At 27.3% G+C, this 24985-nt stretch overlaps 1 protein-coding gene across 1 annotated transcript; it reads right to left on the bottom strand.

The window, feature by feature from the left end:
- LOC107451202 (nucleoporin GLE1) lies at positions 1-22158 on the bottom strand. Its single transcript, XM_043039467.2, has 11 exons — positions 22043-22158; positions 20922-21070; positions 19425-19485; positions 18301-18368; positions 15378-15661; positions 15212-15307; positions 12096-12185; positions 10896-11014; positions 6690-6896; positions 5204-5394; positions 1-2025 (listed from the first exon to the last, which is right to left on the bottom strand). The coding sequence occupies exons 1-11, from the start codon at positions 22127-22129 to the stop codon at positions 1575-1577; spliced, it is 1803 nt and encodes a 600-aa protein (XP_042895401.1). The 5' UTR covers positions 22130-22158; the 3' UTR covers positions 1-1574.
- Positions 22159-24985: the final 2827 nt, after the last annotated feature.

The following is a 24985-nucleotide window of genomic DNA, read 5'->3' as shown; positions in this document are numbered from 1 at the left end:
TTATTATGATCTTATTTTTTATTCAAATACTTATAAGGCAATTTTACCATAAACAATACTAGACAAATGATTGGTTACAATTTTTGTACTTGTTTGTTTAGTCGCAGGACACCAATCAATGGACACTTTAAAAAAGTGAGAAATACATTGAGTTGTTTGGAAAGTATCTTTATTCTTTTGCCAACGAAGGACTTAATTATATTTTTCACACCCATCACATATTTTGTCAGCTGATATAGCAAGGTTTGCTTTTGAAAAATACATTATGTATTGGCAGTATGTAGTGCCAACAATTTTTGTACTTTTTTATTTAGTCGCATGACACCAATCAAAAAAGGACACTTCAAAAAAGTGAGAAATATATTGAGTTGTTTGGAAAGAAATTTCGTTTTTTAGCCAACAAAGGATTTAATTATATCTTTCACAGTCATCACACATTTTGTCAGCTGATATAGCAAGATTTGCTTTTGAAAAATACATTATGTATTGGCAGTATGTTAGTGCTAAAACTGGTAAATTGGTAAAATTTTGTTTATGATGCACCATGCCAGTTTAAGCAGATGGGGACTCAATAAAAGCATTGTTTGGAATATGCAACCAGCAAATCACAATTTGTGAGATCATTGACACATTAAATTTATCAAATTTGACTGTTCATGATCATTTGAAAAACCTAAGATTTTTAAGGTTTGTTTCTCAAATACAAAGAAAGTTATCTATATTTGAAGCACCTCATCACTGCAGACAAGAAAGGGGTTGTCTGTAACAACATTCTGATCTCAACAAAATTGTTTAGATAGTAAAACCTTTTCCTCAAATAAGAAGGTCAAAAATCACACGGATCAGTTTTTTGACAGCAAAATGCACATGGAATTGTGCTACTGCTATAAGGATGGTGAAAGGAATAGCACCAGAATGGATATCATATGATTCAATAAAATATTCATTCTTTATAAGTAAATTGTCTTCATTTTTATAACTTTCTTAAAAACTCAATAGACAAAATTGTTGTAAAATGATGATAAATAATTTCAACTTAGTACACTTTCTAAAACTGCATTGATTAAGAATATCTTGAATTCTGCTTTAAATTCCCTCACCTCCCATGTTAACGAATAGGGAATTATATGAATACTATTATGTCTTTAAATATAATTTTAGATTTTTTATATTTTTATTTTTTTTATTAACATGCATTACCAAATTTAAAGACTTAAGGTATAAGCCATTGTTTAACTTTCTACTAAACTACTATGGTAGTTTCAGAAATCAAAATTTGTAAATCAATTTCAATAAAATACATATTAAATAAAATGAAACAAAAAAATCTAAAAAAACTAGTGAGTTAATAAGTAGGAAATAGGTATTTGTATAATGCTCTACACGGTAATACGAGAGACGGAAAATCAGAATTTGACTCTATGGTACCCTTAACTTATTTCATTATTTCCCAAAAATAATGCAATAACTCACACATGTTTATGTTTCACAGTATTGTACAATCATGATAGTTAGGAATTTCTAAGGGAATAATGATTCAGCTAAAAATTATTATTTACACTATTTTCCATATATTATCTGCTCCAGAAATTTGCTGACAGTATACCTTCCGGAGGAGAAATGCGTCCCTTCTTTGCACACTGTTGTAAAAATATTTCAAGTCGTTCCAGCGGACCACCAGAACCACCAGGTGTCACTTGCTTTATCTTTTGAAAATAGTCCTTACATAAAATATGTAACATTTTGTTAAACTGCTTTCCGTATGCTTTTTGCAAAGCATAACCCGCAACATCAAGAAAGTCAAATAGAACTGTGGGTGTTATGTCTGGCCTGGGTTCCAAGTTCAACATCCGAGACAACCATTTCCAACCCCATTCAATGCCATGAGGATGAGGGGAGCTAACACCTGGGGGAAGGGGTGATTGTATAATTGCAGCGTACAATCTCACATAACCACTGATTCGATGGAGAAATTTGTATTTGGGTTCAATTTTATCCTCCTCGTCTAGTCTGTATCCCAAAGATCTATAATATATGAAATAACACACTTAATATGTAAGGCACATGTACAAATAGCCTGTGAGTTGTTTTTAAAAATCTGTTTATATATTTAAAATTAAAGCGTTCAATGTTAAAAAGGGGTATGTAACATTTATATGAAAATAAGTCTTTTGTTGTTTTTGGAATACCAATCACCAATTATCAAATACTGAGTAATTTTCTTGACTGCCTAAAGAAAACAATCCAACAATTTGAAAGCAATTAAAACAGTCTTTTCACAATTGACACATTTTTTTAAAGTGCAGATTTGTAACATATCCCCTTTTAATATTGACCGCTTCAATTAATAAAACAACCTGTTTAATATAAATTAATTTAATAAATAATAAACCAGTATTAAAATAGGGTAATAAATATGCATTTGCATTAAAATGTCATATGAAAATCTAAATATTTTTCATAAGATTTCAAACTAGGTGAATTAATATTTTAAAAAATTATAAATGAAACATAAGTAAAGAAAATAACAACATAATTTCATAAAAATGAAACAATCAATTGCATTAAAGCAAATAAACTGTTTTAATCATAATAATTTTTTTACATAAAGTGTTCTTGACATCATTAAAAAGATTCATGTTAAGAGATTTTATGGTGACTAAACCTTGAAAAAAAAATTACAAACGTGAGAGAAGATATTTTTTTAAATAAAAAATTAAGAAAGTTTTAAGAGAAATAAATGAGAATTTTTTGAAGGACTTTTGATGCAATAATGCATTATTATACTTTAAATTGCAATCTGAATAGTTTAAGGACACTGTTCAGGATATCGATAACTAATCATACCGATAATTCACATGCAAGAAGAGGGGGAATTTAAAAAAATATTTAAAGTCCTTTGAAGCTTTTGCAGTTAGATGATTTATCATTAATTAAAACTTAAAAATATCTATAAAACATTTTACTCACAAAAAAAAAAAAAAAAAANATAAAAAAAAAAAAAAAAAAAAAAAAAAAAAAAAAAAAAAAAAACATTACATTGGCTAAATACACCTTCAAGCAATGATAAAAAAAATAAAAATATTATATAATAACCAAATTTTTATAAATATAATCTAATGATAAAAATAATCATTACAACAGGGAATCAAAGAAACCTTTTTTAAATAATTAACTATAATAGACTATTTCTTTAAAAACGTTTTAATAACCATCCAAGACAAACCCAATATAGAATTGAACAATACAATAACTGGATAAAATCATAGTTATTTAAGAGAGAGAAAAAATTTATATAATCTGCTTAAAAGGATGCCATTCAATAGGAGAAACTTTTTGTCACAAACTATCTTTCACCACTATAACTAATTTAAAATTTAAAGTACAGATTCTTTATCTCCTCCATTACTAATTTAGAAGAAAGGCAATCTGAGTCCAGACAAACCTAGAGTAAGACACAAAGTTTCAAATACTGAAAAAAAATTTAAAATATCAAAAGGAAAATGAATTATGAAAAGATAACTTAGGATTATACAAAGGAGAAATTCTCTTCCAATAATTTGTCCGCATATTGATATTTAGAAGAAGCAAAAATTCCGCAATTGAAATTTAATAGCTTACTCAAGGTTTGCCTGAACTCACATTGCCTTTCTTCTAAATTAGTAACCAAGGAGATAGAGAATTTGTGACAAAAAGCTTCTCCAAGGGTATGGGATTTCTTAAATTACCAACTTAACTGTATTTTTAAAAAAAATTAAGAACATAAACTAAAGCTTTCATAAGTTTAAATAATTAGGAAATTAGTTACACACATTTAACTTCTTTTAAAAAAAAGAGCAAGGTTGTAGTAAGGTTAGGTCTGATTATAATTTCATATGTTTTATTTTTATATTCACCAGTATATAAGAAATATTTTAATTTATATGTTAAAAAAATCATCCCCCACCTACCACTTACAGAAATTACTCTTTACATAAACTCTCACAAATAACAATTATAAGTCCCCCATCACAAGTTGGTGTGCCCCAAGTGAGAGTTAAGTGTAATGATAGATTTTATTTCAGCTTTTCACAGAAAGAAGGCAAAAAGTCACAGCAAGTTTGAAAGACTGCTGGAAGAGGGAGTAAGACAAAAGCGATTTAGAAGGGAAAGTTTAAATATTGATGCTTTGAAAAAACAAGGTTTTTTTTCTTTCTTTTCTAGACTATTCATTTCTTTATTTCTAAGTTTACTTCGGACATTTAAAAATAAATTACACATCAATTATGAGTGTAGTTTTCACAATTTTTCTTACCCTCATTATGCAAATGTTTTTAATTAGAGATTAAATGAAAGCTGGCAATATATAATTTAAAGACAATAATTATAAGACAGATCAAGACTAGATTTGGGGGGAAAAAGATGAGTATAGAAAGATTAAAGCTGTGTCATGTTGTGGTGAGAATCCAGTTTTCCAGAAAATTATGTGCCGTTTAATTTATTTTCTTGTTTAATAAATATTTTTTGTAAATTTAAAGATGAGTCTTCAATTGTGTTTGCTTAGCTTTTTTCACTACACACTGAACAATTCTAGCAATTTTGTACTGATTCTTAGTACCACCACTTTTACACACTGCCGGATTACTCATTAGGCAAGACTAGGCCATGGCCTAGGGCTCCCAATGATTAGAGGCCCCCTTAAAATGGATTTTTTGAAAAAAAATTTAAAAAGTTAAGAAAAATAATAATTAAAAAAAAATTTATTATAAATTTCAAATATATATTAATAAAATACGATAATTTTTATATAATGTTAATCACATTTATTTATTACTTATTAAAATTTAATTTATTATTGTTTATTTTTAATTTAAATAAATGAATGAATCTTAAATGAAAAGATATCTAAATACTTTTATAATTGAATAAATGAAAAATATATGAGAAAAAAAATTTAATCTAAGGGCCCCAAAATTTTGAATGGCCTAGGGCCCCGCGTACGCTTAATCTGGCTCTGCTTTTACATATTTATTTCACTGAATCTCGTGCCAGAAGAAATGCGCTCATATTTCATCCTCATAAACTTACCCACACCTATGAAAAAGTGTATTAGTCAGCTAGGATTTCCTGCTAATTTGTCGCCGCATGAAAACAACAGACAAAAGAACGTTTTGGGGTATATCAAATGCTCAATTGATTAATGAAAAGTTAAGATCTAACTTACTGAAAATATTCTTCATCAGATTGACTTTCTTCCTTAGGAGGATAATAAGGAGCTAAGTACGGACATTTATCATAAAAATGTCCAAGAAGCAGTTGACCAAACTCAGGCTGTTTAACCCAAACCCCAAGAGCAGCAAAAGCAATAGGAAATGCAGTAGAGTGCTGGGAAGAGATCTGAGTGTCTCCTTGTTCCTGCAAAAAACATTTGTATGTATAGAATAAGTAATAAAAAATATTCAACATTTGCAAAAACTACTTTTCAGAGGAAACTTACATTACACATAATTTACATGACATATACAGTAAAATACCACGATAACTAATTTAAAGATACTAGAGAAATCAATTCGATACAGTTAAAAGTCACTATACGGATATTGCAGATTCATACAATCACCATTTTCTTTTAATGTGGTATTTTTTTCCAGACAAAATTTTAACTTACAACTGACATATGCATCTCAAAAATTCCTAGAGATACAAAGTTAATCTTAGCATAAAGAGCATGTTTGAAACAATCGGATAGGGTACAAATAAGCCATCAGATCTACCCTAGGAGCAAAATATGCCCCATTAAAGTTTTAGTTAATTTACTTTTAAACAAATAAAAAATTTCCAGTTGCTGTGCATTCATGATGTACCGGTTAGGCTGCCCACCTTCTAGTAGAGAGCTCCAGGATTCAAATTCTAGCTGGGACGGTTAAGTTTTATCTTTAATTTTCTATTACATAAAGGTTGATAACTAGTATTCATATTTTTCATTCAATTAATACATTTTAAACTTCTAATTTAAATATTTTTCTTTAAAATTTAAATTTTTAAAATCAAAAAAATAATCGATATTCAATTTTTTTATTAAATTATATTTTTCAAACACTATAAACAGGAAAAGTTGCATACAGGCATTATACCCAATTTTTTAAATATGATTTAATTTTAGATTTCTTTTTTAATCTTTATAATATAGTTCTGGCAATGCTGTAGCTTAAACCGAATTATGACAAATTCTGGCTTTTTTTCTTCCTTTTTTGAATAAAAAGTCCTTCTATAATTGCACAAATTTTAATATTTTTTCAAAAATTAAAATATAGTTTTGTAAATTTTATCCCAGTGCTTTAAATGAACAGCTATGATCAATAAATGAATTAAACCTAATGAACTAATACAAATTTTAAAAATTGTCACATATCAGTCTCAAATTCAATATTGTGACTGATCTTTGGTTGATGCGCTATTTTATAAATTTAATTCCTATGATTTAATTCATAATAACTATCAAAAAATTTAAATAAATCAACTTGAAATATGAGCATTGCTATAAATATATTTTTTGAATTAAGAATAAGAGAACCGTCTTTATTTACAAGAGATTTATCATCACTGAAAATAAAATGACCACCACACTTACAAAATAATAAAAAACTGTACATATTTATTAATTTTAAAAAAGACTAATAATAATAAAATTCATTTAAAAAATTACATACCACAAATTGTTTTGCAGCTAAGTATGCACAAAAGTTGAAGATTGGCGAATCACCATTCATGTTTCGACCACTAGTCTCTGATGCTTTTCCGGTTAAAATAGATAGCAGTTTATTAACTTTAGTTTTTATCTGTGATCCAGAATTGGATGATAATGAATTTATTGGAGTATTAACGGCTTTCTGAAGCTCAAATCTGTATTTCTTGTTCTAAAAATATAAAAATATTTAAATATACTACCACAGCATACAAATGTTACTGAATATTTTAATAGTATACATAAATAATGAAAGTAAAGTAACGTGGTGAAGATATTTCTATTTTTCATGGTTGCATTTTGTTAATAAAATTTATTGTAGATTTTTAAATAGAATATGATATATTCTTTTAAAATATGCCTGTGACATCGAGTCACAATCGAATTTAAATCCTGATCCATTTCTTAACAATACTGATCCAATCCATATTCGCCTCTTAATGCCTTAGCGCAATTAGGACATTCTCCCCCAGAAATTCCTTTCCCTACCATTTTTCTTAAAAAAACACCTGGCCCGTGGTATCTTTCATGTCCACGTGAAGGCTACGAGTGTGAGAGTAAGCATAACCATAACTACCGCAAGTTCCATCAGAACGTGGGAATGACACTGAAGAAATAATTGATATGACAACTAAACTTCCAATGGTTAGGAAATTTCACTTTAACTTTAAGCATTTTGTATAAATAGCTGAGCGCCTGATGCTCGAGAGCATTCGAGATTTTGTCCATGTAAAATATTTTTGCCCCGCTGTGGGTTTAGTCTTTTTAATTTTTTTCTCTCTCCTCTTTTTCTAGAGGAAGGGAACATCTGTTTGGTATGGCATCACACATGCCGCCATGTTGGCAAGTTAATTCTGTCATGCTTGGATTTTTGTCTACAAAGTAATTTTTTTTTATTTTTGATCACGCATCTCCTGTTAATATGATAGTTTTTGGATATTATTGCAATAAGAAAAATATTTGACTGACTATGGATTGCCACAACCATGTGCACGTTTTTTTTTTGAATGAGGTAATGCTGCTGAATCTCTCTTGAGCTTATCTCCTGACCAGATGCTGTCATAGTTAGAGCTACAAATCATGATTTTTATCTTCGGTAAAGTCCAGCACAGTACCCATGACACCGCTCTGATGTTTTCTGGTGAAGATCTAATTCCCATCTACTCCTGTGTTGTGTTCATTCTGAGTTGATACCACGAAACTCCCAGTCACTCCTAACCACCACACTCTCCATCCGATGTGCCGCCTGTGATTTTTTTTTTTATGTCGCCATTGAGCTAATACGAAATAAAGCGAACTTTATTCATCCTAACAAGTGACTCTTTTTTTTAGTGGACTCTTAGTCTCCTTAGATTTAAAAATGTGACCTACTCTCTCTATCAGCTACATAATAGGTATGAGCTTTTTTTTGTTTTATTTCAGTGTTGTTGGGTTAATCAACGTCTATTAATGTGTACTTCCACTGATAGATCATGTGCCATATTTACAGTTTACTTTTGTCAGGTTTTTCTTTAGAATTTAACCTTTTAGTTTTCTTGTTAAATTTAAAATTCTTTGGTTTTTCTCAATACCCACCCAGTTAAACAGCACAATGCCCTAACTAAATAAAAAAATAAAAAAAACAGTTATGAATAACATAAAAATTGTCAGACACGAGATTTTATTACATTCATAATCATCTTTATTGTCAAAATATTTTGTGCCCATTTTTTTATGTAATAATTTTTGTAATATCATGTCTAGATTTAGAAACTTACATAAATTTTTAGAAACATACATAAATGTTTAGAAATATACACAAATTTTAAATTAATATCTGTATTTAGTCAGAAATTTAGACATATATTAGATTTAAAAGCATAATTATTAAATTTTTCTCCAGATATTAAGTTCTTTATAGCATGTTATGATAAAATTTATTTATTAGAATAGATCAGTGATGCCATCTTGTAGCAATGATTTTAAATAGTTGTGAGACAATATTTCACTGCACTTTCAAAGCCACAATTATTTCATAAACACAATTTATGCCATTGAAAAGTTTTGTAAACATTATGGCATGACATCAAAGTAGATTCATACATGTTCTTCTACCTAAATATCTGAGTGTCTTTAAACATCACTTTTACTGTTGGAAGTAGTATTTGACATTTTGAAACATTAAAAATGGAACCGACTTTTAAACGTAACAAGTCCTTAACTTAATAGTCACTTTTAGTTCAGTTAAAGCAATTAGAGCATGAAAAAATAATTAATTTTTTCTAATATTTATTTATCACAACATGAGTTATTTCAAAGCACCTCATAATAAGAAACTCTAGTTAGTTTTTCATAAGAAAAATAGAACATACAATTCTAAAAAATTTGGGGAATTCAGAATATGAAGATAATTATGAACTATGGCAGGGGTCACCAAACTTTTTTGATCATCGACCCCTATATAATTTGTCGAAATCTCCATCGACCCCCACAGAAGTAATTTTCTGTTAATTTAAATAAAACTCTATTAGATACTGTGTTTGTACATATATTTTATGATTTTAAACATTTATTAAAGTAATAGTACATTGTGTAACAATAGTTTTATGAAAAATATATTAATATTGAAATTTAAATACCATATTATTAAATAATAAGTAATTATGCATAGGTAGATATAATAAGTAAAGTAACTAAAGGTTTACTGCTTCTTGATCAATGAGATGGGTGTGCCTGGTGTTTTTTTGCAAGGTTCGCTATATTGGGTTCAAAATTGGTCAATTTTAATTTTCGTCAAAATTGGTCAATTTTGTAATTTTCGTAAAAAAATACAAAGTGTGCTATAGTTTTGTCGCGGGCTGTACTAATCCATATTATTAATGCTTACCTTCTTTTTTGTGCATTGATAATTAAAATTGATATCTAAACCAAACGAATGGTTTTATCGAAACAATAACTAATTATCCAAAACTATAAAAGTTTTAATAATGACACTGCAAATATTCAACACAGTTTGCAAAGATAGCTGAAACTGCGTATGATATTTGCATTTGTAACGTCAATGCTCGTCACACGTGACATTTGGACAAGTGCACATATGCATATGACTTATAAACTGCGCTGAGTTTGTTCCACTGGGCGGTGGTACGTAATTACTTGTTTCACCCCAATAAATATATGTTTATTAATTTATGTTTTATAAAGAAACTGATATTGAGTCAATTATAAAAAAAAATTCGCAAATTTTACATACTTAATTAGCAGGGGTGATTGTGAGCCCTAGTCAAAATTCTGGAAAATTTCTTGAGTTAAAAAAAATAAAAACAGTTTAAATTGAAAAATTAGAAAAACAAGTTTTTTTCCTTTTTCTCAATATTTCTTAGTTTACTTAAAATATATTTAAAATTTTACACATATCTATACCATTTACACACACCTATGATGACCTGGAGAAGTAATTAAAATTTACAAATATGTCTCTCTTTCTTGAGTTTATGATTATAACAACTATTCACTGATAAAAAAAATGAATATTAATCACTAATATAAGCTTATAGGTATCTCTCTGGCTCTCCCTTACAAACAAATAAAACAAACTGTGTTTTTAAGTTCCCCCTTTGAAAATTTGATTTCCGGNGTGGTACGTAATTACTTGTTTCACCCCAATAAATATACGTTTATTAATTTATGTTTTATAAAGAAACTGATATTGAGTCAATTATAAAAAAAAATTAGCAAATTTTACATACTTAATTAGGTATGTGTGATTTGCGAATTGAGAACTGCTTTTTTTTTTCGACGCACAATCGACCCTTCCGATTCGGATCGACCCCCGCTTTTGTTAAATAGACCCCTGGGGGTCTATACAGACCACTTTGGCCACCTCTGAACTATGGTAATGACGAATATAATTATAAACTTATAATTATAAGCTACCAAAATTTTAAAAAAATTTGAAAATTTTACTTCTTTTCAGAATTCCGTCATATACAATACAATACATAACTAAAAATAGCTTAAATAATTAAAAGATTTAAAACCAAATCAAAAATAAGTTACTGAATCACAACCCAATTTCCATTCAAGAAAAAGTCAGCATGCATATTCTTTTAAATAAACTTAAAATTTCTATATACATAGAAAAAGTACATTTCTATCACAATTAAGGAAAAAAATCAGAAAACCTACTAACTTTTGGATCTTTTCTAACTGACTCCACAATTGCATCGACTCGCTTGTAATCATTCATGACTTTTTGATAAAAATGAACTGCATCAGGTGCAATAAAACGAGATATAATTTTCTTTTCCTCTGATAAATAAAATTAGAGGTTAACATAATGTAAGATATCACAAATGCATATATATGAATCGCAATGTTGGATTTGAAAAACAAATGAATTTGAATCTCGTTATTGGATTTTAAAAAACTCACGTCAAGATGAACCGTAATATTATGAATAAAAACATATAAATTCAAATCACGATATTGATGTTAAAAACGTATAAACACAAATCGTGATACTTGATATTAAAATGGGAGGAATACAAATCGCAACATAAATTTTTAAATTGCATGAATACATATCGTAAAATTTAACTTTTAAATCAGGTGAATATGAAAATAAATTTTTAATATTAAAATCGTGTGAAGAGGTTTTTTTTTTCAGTTGTTAAAAAAAATTATGAGGTTTTCAAAATGGAGTGAGTTGAACTAGTTGTCAGCCTTATGGAATCAGGTGGAAAGTTTTCCTCTTCAGAAATGTAAATTAAACTTTCACTTAATTTCTAGATTTTTCACTTTTTATCAGTAAAGTTTGTTTTATCATAAAACTTGGATCATCAATAACTGTTTCAGTACAACCAATATGCAACAAAATGCAGGAGTAAAACTTATTACATAACTAGATTTCTTTCTCTCTTTTTTTGAAGAAAAAAAATATTTAAAGTTTTGATTTTTAAATAAAAACTCGGTTATTTTTGCTTATAAATGGAAAAATACTCTAAAAATCATATTTGAAAGTTATAATATGTCACATACACATTCCATACAATCTCAAAAATGTGAAATAACTGATTGACACCTACATAAAAAAACAAAGACTGAAATTGCAAAAGTTAAAGACGTTATTGAAAAAAAAAATAATAATACTTTGAAATTTGCTGGCACAAATATGACTAGAAGTTATAAATCACATAAAAATATTTTATACAGTTACTTTTTCTTTCATTTAAAAGATTGAACTACTACAAAGATTGAACTGATATGAAACAAAGAAAACATAAAGATAATTTATCACTAACTTTGATTTGGTAACAACATTCGTATTTTTATTATCAATCATAGCGAAATAATAATCTCTGAAATAAAAATAATAAATTACAGGTTTTACCTTTATTAGGATCTTTATTCCTAACAGATGAAGCTTCACTGCTAATTTCAATTTCAATATCCTGATTCGTATTGGTGTTTGAATCTAAACCTAAACAAATAAATACTTCTGTAAATTATTATTTCACCCAGCAGAGTTACTTCAAAAAGTTTCCAATTACAGGAATGCCATCTGCTCTGTTCTCTGCAAAATATATTCAAAGGGGTACAAAACTAAAAACCAAAATTTGCAGAATTTTGGTTGATCTTATTAACATTTAAAATGCTGGAAGAAAGTAAAGTTTCATATGATTTTAGGAATTATATATGCGTAGTGGTAAGAAAAATAACTTCAATTTAAATTTCCTTATCCATGAACCATACATTAAAACTTAAACTATGTTACCATTAAAAAAAAATTAGGCACAAAGCGGAGCAAAGTTGGCATATCAGCAAATAAATTTATCAAATTGAATTTTCACGTTAAGAATAAATAAGGCAAGACAAAACAGACAGAATCTGACACATACCATATTCAACTGCAGATGAAAATCAAATGACAATGTCCCAGTTTTCAGTTGTTATCGATACATTTTTATATTCCGATACAACTTTCTTTTATATTTACAACTAAACAATTAATCTGACTTACTTTAAACTATTTTACACTTTTAAACTATATTTACATTTGATGGAAACTACCGATATAGGTTTATTATATTTTTAACGAAGAGAAAGAGTTAGACTCAGGGCAAGTGGGTGTGGACAGCGGAGAGAAAAACTATTTTAGCTTGCTTCTGTATGCAGCAAAAATCATCATTCCTCTGGTAAATGCACCCTGTAAAGGTAGATCCATTGTTTGAAGAGAAAGAAGCCAGAACACAAAACCCAAATGAAGCGAGTTCAAAATAGGTAAGATTCAGTTTTGTCACAATAATATTCATATTGTTTTTAGTTGTAATCAGCAAAAAATTAAAAAAGTTATAAAGATATTGTTTTCCCATAAAATATTTTTGTATCCTAAATCTAAAGCAATTTGCAATATTTATTTTTCTTATTGTACTCTGCTAATGTTACATTTGTCATCCTTTTCTAAATTAAAAACTAAAAGAGCTGTTTCTTTATTATAACGTGATTTCATACATTACCTTATTACAATACATTTTAAGATAATTTTATTTGAATCGGTGTCTAAACTTATTAACCGTTCAACAATTATTGTTTAGTGGCATAAATTACATTAATATGCTAACATAATCACTGTCAAACAGAGTCATTAAATGTTTTAGAACTTAGCAATCAGTTTTATGCATAACGTGATGATGCATGCACAAATTGTATTTAAATTATCTGTCTGTTTGGTAAGTTAAAATATGAAATTACATTTGGGAACTCAACCAAATTTGCAACAAAAATATACCTTTAATTTTAAATGTTGATCTTAAAAAAGGATGACTAAGAAAAATTATTCACGTTCACTAGTAGATCTTAATAGTAGATATTGAGTGAAATAGAACTAGTAGATCTTAAAAGAAATAGCATCATTTAAAATCTTTCATACAATTTACCAATTAAATTTGGCCCAAAATAAACATTTAATTTAAAGAAATGAATATTGGATGTGGGAAATGTAACAAGTCAGCTGTGTACCCTCCATCAAAGTAGGAGTGTTCAAATTGAAGTGGGCACTACCATCTTCTCCTACATCAGAAAGCCTCCATGCGGTATCTTATAAGTAGTCTGCACAGACTATTTAAAAATGTGAACCAGTTGTGAGCATGAACTCAAATTCTTTTTTAAAAATAATTGGGTGAAGTTTATCACATCTATTTGAGAATTGAATTTGTGGTGGTTGATAAGTAAATGAGACAAACCAATCCTATTCATAAATTATACAAATTTTTAGAGATATATTTGCTACCACTTTCTTAATTTTACTAGATTTTGTATAAACAGCTCTTTTGAAAACTGAATTACATTCATGGTGGTTTGATCGGACTACATATAAAAAATCGTGTGGAGGCTTTCAGTTATAGGAGGCGTTAGCACTACTGTCAAGATAGGCATATTCAGATCACGTCTGGAGGTCACCAATGTGGGGGCTAGTGTGCCAACGATGCCAACCTTCGTCTATCAAAAGGAAACCCAAGATAGAATTGAGTAAACACATTTTATATACTAGTGAATAGGATTTGTATTATTGTAGTATTAATTACACTACGTAATAAAAAATAAGATATTTTAAGTACAATAATATTACGTGATTAAAAATCGTATTAATAATTGTGATATTTTAACTACAATATTATGACGCACAAGATTCTAATTGCGCATTTGAATAATCAATATTTGACGCAATTTATTTCTGCCAATTTTATCGACAATCCGATTTCTTTTTTAATCCTTTTTTCAGCATTGAGTCGCTTCAATATGATTTTTAAAATTCTGATACTTTAATTTATAAGTACACACGAAGTTTTAACTGCTTCACTATTTGTAATTTTGTTTTCAATTTTTTCTAAATAAAAAAGTGCTTTTTTTTTAAAAGAAAAAACAACATTTGCTATTGAACATAAAACCTTTAATAATTCACAAAACATAAATATCTTAAGTTGAAGCATGTTCCCAACTAAATATTGAATTTTATTTCGCAATTTAATGATTTTGTTTAAATATAAATCATTATAAGCCCTATAAACTTTCTTTTATCAAAATATTAATTTGATTTTATATTACTCATAAAAATATTTATTATTTTTTAAAACTTTTATTCAGTGAGCATTCCAGTTTTTTACTGTTAAAACTTATTTTAAAATGAACTTTGAAATTACGTAATGTGATGAAAAAAATTATAATTTTCCCCCAACATTTATATTTTGATAAATCTGTTTTTCGATTAAAAGAGATACTTTAAAAAAGTATGTTTCTCATTTTTTTATGTATTTTGAAGTTTAAAAGTATTTAACCATTAATACATCAATGTTACAGTTATTAGAAGATCAATGTTTATAGAAAAATTATTAAGTTTGCCGTCAAATGTGCATGTATGCGACTCTTGGTTGGCCTATCCACCCTTTACTCGAAAAGATTGTGCACCCCTATTTTAAAGCAACAAGAAAAAATATTTTGTATACATACTTTGTTCCACCTCATTCTTTAAATTATTGTTTTCTAGAGAGGATATACTATTTGTTAAAACTTCTTTGTGATGGGAAGCCTTTACTTTAGCAGAATCTGTAAAATATTGTTACACATTTATAACTAAAACTTTAATCAGCAAATAAATAATAGAAACAATGCATACCTATGTCTGAAGATATTTCTTGAAGCAACACATAAGCTCTTTGCACTTGAAAATTTGCATTTAAAATATCATCAATAGTTAGCTCTTTATCTTTGGATTGCCTATCTATATCATTTATGTATTGCAACAAAGCAGTTGGTTGTTTTATACGCTCATTCAGAGGAACAGTTAAATGTTCCTGGTATTCACACAAAGTCAATTTTTCTACAGATTTGTTAACAAAAGATTTAGCTTCTGAAAGACAGGTGTTTAACTGAGCTTTAAATTCTTCTTGCTCTTTCAATCTGTGAATATTATATATGTAACATTATTTTTCTAGAAATAGTTAACAAATTTAAAAATAATTTTAAAAGAATATTGTACTAAAAGATAAACTTTTGTTTTCATAAAAATATAACTATCGAACTATATTCACTAAAATATAACCATTTATATAACTAACAAACATCACATCATGCAAACATGAGATATTAAAATAGAATTGAGAAGTTCAAAAGATAAAGGTTCTAAGTGACATTTTAGTGAATTTCAAACTTATACATTGATAATCCCTTAATAAAGTTCATGCCTTGCCTTTATTTCTAGTCTACATGCTTAAAATTGGCAAAATCTATCAATCCCTATCATTTACTTCATACTTCTTATAATAGTGTTCACACATTATGTGTTTTGGTTTATTCTAAAGACAGATTTTCTAAGGTTACTGGTCGACTATTTGTTGCCAAATATAATTGAAAAATTCCTCTACTCAAACACCATCACTTAGCACTGTTATCCACTTGATATGTCCAAAATTTGATACATGGTAAAATAAATCGACATAAAATTAAATCAGATTAAATTAGATATTTCTCTAAAAAATCTTAATTTCTTAAAAATGTTGCTTAAAATCATCTGTTAAGCTATTGATTTGTAATAAAATTTGCATTTTAACAGAGCTAATAAATGCAGCAAGATGAGTCCTAATACAAATAAATGAATATAAAACAGTAAGCTAGGAAGCACATAGATACCTAGCGGCACATAAAGAAATATTTTAGTTTAGATAAGCCAGAGTAAACTATAAAGTTAAAAATGCTGAAATTAATTCCAAAAAATATGAAACAGCAAGCAAATTATAGCAGAATTAGCTGTGCCATGGAGAGGGAAAAAAATTCTGAAATAAGTTTTTTGTCATTTGACATTTTCGAAACTAAAAGTACAGAAAAAAATGAGTTCAGGACAAACCAAGAGTAAACTATGAAGTTTCAATTGCGAAAATTTCTTCTTCAAAATATCAGAGCAAACAAATTATGGCAAAATTAACTATGTTTATCATGAAAATTTTGCACTTTAATGAAGCATTTAAACTTAATGCATTAGGAAAATGCAAACCTAATATACATAAATGTATGTGATTACTGCTGAATGAATTTAGAGCATTTTTTTTCCATATAGGATCTAAATTCATGTTGCGTAACTAAAATATTGCCGGTTAGATTAGATAAGTGTGGGATTACTCAGTGTGAAAGAGCACAGAGACTGATAATCTCAACTTGAGGCTTTATTCTACTGAACTGAATGTTACATGTGCTTACATACAAACTTTCTCGATCAGAACATACCTGAATCTTAAAATTCTAAAAAATGAATATTCTACTGAACTGACTGTTACATGTACTTATATACAATTATGGAACTATCTCAAACAGATCAGTTCTGAATCTGAAAATTCTAGAAATTGAATCATTAACAACATAAATATTAATAAAAGAATGAAAAAGAATTATAATGTATTCTTCAACAAAAATCCGTTTTAGGCAACTTGCCCTGGATGTGGTTCGAACACCCAACCTTTGGCTTTGTAGTCCAATGCTTTACCACAGAGCCACCAGCTCTACAGAAAGTAACAAGTTTTGATACAATATCAAAGCAGTTATTATTTTACCTAAATTGATAAAAACAATATAATTATAGTTGTCTCAAATTTTCAATATTATGAAAAGTTTGATTTGTTATATCGAACTTTGTTTGCAATCATTTTGCTGTTTGATCTAAATCTTTGTTTGCAATCCTGATATTAAAAATAGAAACACAATTTCAGGAGCAAATAGAAATTAATCCAAGTAAACAAAAGTTATGACACAAATTTTAACTCTCTTTTTGTGGCATTGCCTTCCAATATAAAAGAAAAGGAAAACTGTGCATTCATATTGCTTAAATGAAATATGGTAAAACTAGCTTAAAAATTTTGCATAACTTATACTTGTTGTATAAAAATTTGTAAAATAATACCAATAGATAAAAGAATACAATTTTTTTGAAAAAGGGAGTCTATGATGTGCATTTTTCATAATCATTTTCTAATTTTCAATGAACTATGCCTTTTTATTATTGAATAAAATAAGAGATTAAATTAGGTGATATAATTTAAATTACCTCTCAACATAATAAAATGAGCGATCAGTTGAACAAACTTTTTTAAAATATAAATCTTGAATTTTCTTAAATGAAAACAGCTAAATAATAAATACAAAAGTTTAAAAACTATAACTTATTACACAAAAATGTATTATCCCATATAACAATATGAGGAAGTACAGAAAAAGTTTAATAGCATACAAATGACTCAAGAGTCAAATAATTGAATTAAAATAGTGCTCATGTTTCAGTGCAATAACGGACAACTTCACAAAACATGACAAAAATGTTAAATGTATTTTATTTTATAATTATCATTATATTCAACTTCACAGTCCTGTCTGTTCTTCATTCAGTAAAAAACGTTGCTAATGTGATTGAGTTGTTTTGAATCGGTATTTTTCTTGCAAGTGTAATAAGTTGTGTATTGTTTGCACATACATTAAATAAAAACTTATGAAATAATTTATCAAAATCAGTACTTATTCTTTAACTTCATTCTAAGAGACGGTAAAATAATTACCTCCGTTTTAAATCTTCTTCAGCTTGCTTCTGTTTCAACTCAGCTTCAAGTATTTTGGCACTTAATTTCTAAAAACAATGAAATTAACAATAAATGACTTAAAGCACTGAATGAAATGGATTCATTCTAACTTAAATGACACTGCTTATTGTTTATGTGAACTATATATGTTAGAAAAAAAAAGTTTTTCTTTTTTCGTTTATAAATGAGAAGAAATAAAAAATAGAACTCATAAGATTCCTCTTCATATTGCAGGAAAAAACACATCAAATAACAAGTGAACCTTTTGCAATGTGATCATTTAGCCAATATTTTCCTTGATACAATAATTTTGTTCAGATAATCCTTTTGTGATATGATCAATTACATTTTCATAGAAAAACAGAATTTATGAAATAAATTTCCTCTCAACATTTTAAATCATCCCTTATCCAACATGATAGCATGATTGACAATAATAATATAATAATTTTCCTGACATAATCTTTTTGCCGATGTAATTATTCACAATTTCATGACATTCTGTTTCCAAAAAATAGAGATAACCATTTATTAAAAAAGAACAATTAAATATTAACCCCCACTTGACTTGTAAAAGGTGAAATGTAATTATTACTTTAAATGCATTCATTTGGAGGTAATTTATACGAATTAGTGAAACATTAGTGATATAATTGACTCAAAAGAAACAATTAAAGATTAATCTCACTTGACTTTCGAAAGGTAAAATTTAATTCTGATTTTAAATATATTCATTTGGGACAATAAGTTAACAATGGTGATATTACTGATAAACCATATCTACAGTGAGTTTCAAGTATTTAATAATTTTTGGGTAAATTGAGATAGATTGAAAAAAAAATCATAGAAATGTTTTAGGCAGAATTATTGCATTAATGAAGTGAGTTATTAGAAATATAACCATGAGCCAAACTTGATCACGCACAAAATTTTAATCCATAATCACTCAAGATTAATTACCGCACACAAAAAAAAAAATTTCTAAAATTTGTAGACATCATTGAAAAAATATTAATAAATAAATTTTAATTTCACATCTTGGAACAAAAATTTTAGAAAATAATTAACATAACAATAAACATATTCATGGTACATATTTTTACCTTAACATGGCTTTGATGTTGTTCTTTTTGTAATCTTCCAACCTCATGAGCTTCTCTCATCCTTCAAAATAAATAAATAAATGACAAATGCAATAAATTAAAAAGGAAATTAAAAAAAAACTAGTATGTAAGCTTTAAGCTGCAAGGAAAAGTATAATATTTTTCTATAAATATTTGATAAACTAATAATATGTAATTGGTAGCTAATAACATATTAATGGCTACCAATTCTAAATTCTGTATCTAATATTATGTTTAGTGAGTGATTAAAATAATATACAGGCAAATTTCAAAAATTAAAAGCTCCATTTAACAAATGTTTTAATATCTCAAAAAAAAAAATTATAATAATAATAATTCCTGCTAAATTTTTTAATCACTAATAAAAAAAAAACTTTTTTGATGATGTTTTTTATGAATACTTTTCACACACAGAACATAAAAGCTTTTTAAAGTTAAAAAAAAAAATCATTTGAAGAATACAGAAATTTTTAAATATATATATACACAGTCAATTCGCTATAACTCGAAGTACGATAACTCGAATATTATTATAACTCGATTTTTTTATGAGGTCCCGACCCTTTTATCTTCAATTTCATGTTAATTATTCTCGATTACTCGAATTTTACTCCCTTTAACTCGATTTTTTTTTGNTACGAGTGGAAAAAAGAGAAAACGAAATAATCCTTATAGTAACCAAATCTATAATGAATTAAAAGATTTCAAACACATGTAATAAATACTTGTCGAAGCGTATATTAATCAAGTCATTTATTTTCATGTCTCTAACATATATATCTAGTTATCAACATTTACAATTGGTATTTAAGAATAAATCGATCGTACACGAAGACTTCATTTATAATTCACGCGTTGTTAAAAATTAATTTAATCTACTGAAAAGGAAAATAATTATGAATTCAATATATATATATATATATATTACCTATTTAAAAGTCTCAGTGAGAAATACCCATACACACATTAGAATGAAAAGATTGCAGACAACATAATAAAATATTTATTTTCTATCCATGAGTGTGGGTCTTACAAGAAATATGCAAAAAGATGACCAAATGAAACATTTCCATTCTTCAAAATAAATATTTTTAAAATAAATAATTTTTCCTTAATAAATATTTTTACAACTGCTCATAAAATTTCGATTTTGTCTAAATAAGATCAATGATAAATAAGATTCATTGCAGGAAAAAAAAAGTCACTGCTCTTTAAATTAAAGTTCTGAAAATTAAATGTCTATTTTTTCCCCATTCATTATTGTTACTCAAAATTATAATAGCATTAATAAAATAATAGGAAACTGAAAAAATTTAAATTTTGTTTACAAAAAAAAAAAATTTGATATCAACCAATTTTTTTTTTTCACAATTTAATCCATTCTTTCTCACTGAAATTAGAAAATACTGTATTACACACTTGTTTTATAACAGAACTCAAAGAATAAATTTAAAAAAAAAATAGAATGGAACTTACATGGATTCTTCCAATTTCTGTAATTCACCAGTTCTTCTGCGAGCATCAAGCTCATTCTTTCTCTTTGCTAAATTATATTCTTGTCTGATTTGCTTTTCTACATCTAAGATATGATTTTCAAACTCTGATTTTTTATTTTCAAATATGCTCTGAAATTATAAAAAAAATATGAAGCTCATTTGTTTCAGTATTATTCTTACAATGCTGTAATAAAATGGTGCAATTACTTTGAAATAAAATAGATAAGCTTAAATTTAGAAAGCACATACTACACTTCATAATATTAGATTTCATAACTGAATATATCTTTAATTTTAACTTTTCCATTAATAATTTTTTATGAGATGTAATGTAATCATGCAATAATTACTTTATTCTTTTTTAACTTCTACAATATGCTTACAATGCTTTTAATCATAACAGCTTTAATGTTTTTGTTTTGTTTTTCATATATAGAGATGAAATCTTTGGCTAGAACTCCAGTTTTTAATTAGAGCTGATTTACACATTAATGTACTGCTCAATGAGAAACTATCAATTACTATAAAAAAATTCAATATTTGTCAATTTTTTGGGAGTCCTTAAGAAAACAGCCTCATTAATATTGACACCAGTGATGCTGAACTAATTGTGGTAATAGGTACCACTTTTGTGGTAATCCATTGCATGAGAATATGTTTTTGACACTCCCTTCAAAATGGATAAAAACTAAAAATTCTTCATTAATTTGATGAAAGAAACACTTACACTTAATTAAAAACAAAAACTACATACCAATACCTAAAGAAAAAGATTTTGTATAATTTGAATACTGTGTAAAAGTACTCATTATTTCATTACTATTATTATACAATGTTATAATTGACATGAAATGAAAAAATTTTCAACTGTTTCTGTCCTACATATTTTACCGGAACATAATTTTTTTTTCCAATTGAATGACAAAATACAATTAATGTATATTTATTTTTAGTCTGTTAAATCTGCAATAATGAAAATCAATTTTTTATTTTTTATGGCACAAAATCATATTTTGTATTGATATCTAACCAACAATCCATACACCATTTAAATTTACTTGCACAATAAATATCTCGCTTTAATTAGCACTAAAAACATACTTGTATATAACGTTGTCTTTCCTCTTCATATTCTTGAATAGGTTGTTCCATTTCAGACTGCAATTCAAAAAAGTGTACATCTGTCATACTATGAATAGGCTTTGGTTTTTCTTTNATATTATTTTTTACTAATCCATTTTAGGAAAGAGTGCGCATCAATTTAAGTTTAAACTTTTGCTTAATGTTCGAAATGCATTTAAAAAAATATTTAAATAATAACAATAATTATTTTAAGGAGCTCTCATAATTTTAGACTTGTCCTAGAATTTATATTTATGTTTCTCCCGAATTTAATATTAATGGTATAAACACCAATATTAAATGAGAGATATGAATGAACGAAAATTCCATGTTTAGTTAATATTTCAATATGTAATATTTTTTCTATTTTTTTTTACTCCTTGAAATGTGTTTCTCAGTTACAAAATTTTCAGTTACAAAATTTCATTATATTTCTTTCCAATAATTTTTGTTTACAAAATGCGTAATAGTGCCTCGAAAAAAAGTATGCAAATGTTTTAAAAAATATTACTTGAAACCTTAAATTATTATCTTTGATTGATAGTCGCGATTAAATACATTTTTGTGAATAAAATGAATAAAAAATACTCCAAAAAGTCAACTAGTGGGTTTAAGATATTGGTGTTCATACAATACTCCACAAAATAGCATGGGAGATGGATGAAGCAAGAAAACACCAAGCATTACTTATAAGTAATTCACAAGAACAATAATAGATAAATTTAATTTCGCTAGAATGATAAGTAATAAATATCTGTTACCTTAATTTTAATTATCTTTCCGTTTCCCTCAATTTTACAGGTAGAACTCTACTTTAAAGTGAGAGCTGACTCGTGTGGGTGCTTGCATCTCGGAGATCCAGTGGCTTTCCCAATCTTAACCGTGGAATATTATGAACCTGTTAATCCGGAGCTGCGACGACACTCCTGCCCGGTTGAGAGAGGTATGTGGGATTAGAATTCTCAAAATTATTCACGATAATGATAATCAACAATAAAATATCGTAGGTCACAAAATGCAGTATTTTAAGAATTTCTAACAGATAGTTACCACTTTGGTAACTATACAGTTTTATGATTTAGATTATTTCTTTTTAAGAAGATTAATCATAATAAATATTAATACTAGCATTTAATTTGAAATCATGACTTTAAAATTTGTCATCTTATCCCTCCATTTTCCATCATTCAATTACAAAATCTCAATAAAATTTCTTTCGGTTCTAAAATATGCACTTAACTATATTTCAGAAGTAATTTTTGTTAAAATTTTTCGGGGTATGCTATCTTATCATTCCCTTTTTTGAATTTAAATCACTAGTCACAGTAGCGGCGTGCAGAGGTGTGTGGTTGCCTGAAGCCAATTACTATTTGGTTAAATACCTATGAAAGCTAGATTACAGTCACTACATTATTTAAATCAGAGATTATCTAACTTTTTCAACCGAGGAGTACTTTTTAAATTGGATATTTAACTCGTAACATTTAGTTTTATTTCGCAGTTTTATATTGCATTTGTTAAAGTGACTGATAAAATTGACATAATGATGCAAAATCAGTTCACCCTTTAGTTTGTGTTCTTTTTGCCGTGCCTTCAGTTGCCTTCTGCCGTTAATTTTGTCAATTAATCAACTAAATCCCTTTTTATACTATAAATGATTCCTGTTAACGCTGATAAGCAATCGTTATTAGATTTCTTTATTACACAACGAGAGCGTTATTAATTATATTATTTCAAAATTTTAATAGCTTTTTTTTCAAATTTTTTATTTATTTTAAACTTTGAAATTTAATAATTTTTTTAAACAATTTTTCATTTTCTTCTCTCTGAGGAGCACTGAGACATTTTTTATGAAGTATAGTTTAGAATTCTGGGTTAAGTAAAAATGTGGGGAAAAAAGGAAAGAAAGAAAACAGATTTCTATGTAATAAAGTAATTAAAATCTGAATCTAAATTTAATCAGTTAATATAAACAAAATAGTTAAATATTAATTAACGTAATTTTTATATGAAAAATTATAGTAATAAAGTTTTAGTGATTAAATTAAATTTTTAGAGTTGTGAGTATCCTGTTTAGGACTTTTTTTTTAATATCTGGGCAATTCCATATGTGACGGAATGACATTTTGACTTGCAAAATGATAGTCAATTGAAGTTTCCATGCATCTAATTTGAAATAAACATATTTTTTTCTCATGCAAATCATTATTATTGGCATTATGTGATTGAAACACTACCAAAAAAATTTTTCTTTATTTTTTTCTCTTAATTTTATGAATTTTTTGTTTGTGTGACGGAATGACATTTTGGCAACCAAGCTTTTGGCATGCTGCTTAGAGCTGGTAGTTTCTGTGAATTTTGGAGCTATTATTTTTCAAAACTATTTTTTATTTTTAGTATATTGTGTAAGCATTGTAAAATATGAATTTGAAAAATTTAGCTCAAGTTGGCTTGCAGTTATTATCATTTATTTGCTGTGACGGAATGACCGTGACGGAATGACAAAAGGTTTAAAATTATGTTTAATGCAGAAAAGTGTCTGCATCTCAAATATTTTTTATTAATATGTAAATAGTGAACGAAATGTAATTGATAAACAGGATTAGTATGTAAGTAACTGATAAACAGAATAAATAAAAACCATTCATTCACAATTTACAGACTCTTCAAATACATAGCGGGTACGTTTTTCAACAATTTGAAAATTAGGTTGTTTCTTACGAGGTTTTATATCTGACTTGTCAATGACACATCTATCTTCTTTCTCAGGAAATGTATAAATAAAGCCATTCTTATCCCATCTCCTTAGATTTAGTATTTCAACATCTGAATCGTCTTTGTCTATCGAAATGATTTGTGCCACATATAAATGTTCCTTTTTTTCCCGCAGTATAAGGCAATGATAAAGGAGCCGACAAGTAC

Source organism: Parasteatoda tepidariorum, chromosome 3 (assembly GCF_043381705.1).
Source record: "Parasteatoda tepidariorum isolate YZ-2023 chromosome 3, CAS_Ptep_4.0, whole genome shotgun sequence".
In the NCBI taxonomy this organism is placed as follows: domain Eukaryota; kingdom Metazoa; phylum Arthropoda; class Arachnida; order Araneae; family Theridiidae; genus Parasteatoda; species Parasteatoda tepidariorum.
Note: the sequence above shows the minus strand (reverse complement) of the source record. Positions and strands in the feature narration are given on the sequence as shown.

Excerpts from the sequence above, each read along its gene's own strand:
- LOC107451202 (XM_043039467.2), bottom strand. The coding sequence starts at position 22,129 with ATGACAGATGTACACTTTTTTGAATTGCAGTCTGAAATGGAACAACCT. Across the intron at positions 19,486-20,921 it reads CAGAAATTGGAAGAATCCAT|GATGAGAGAAGCTCATGAGG; the intron begins GTAAGTTCCATT and ends TTTATTTTGAAG. Across the intron at positions 12,186-15,211 it reads AAAGAATGAGGTGGAACAAA|GTTTAGATTCAAACACCAAT; the intron begins GTATGTATACAA and ends TTATTTGTTTAG.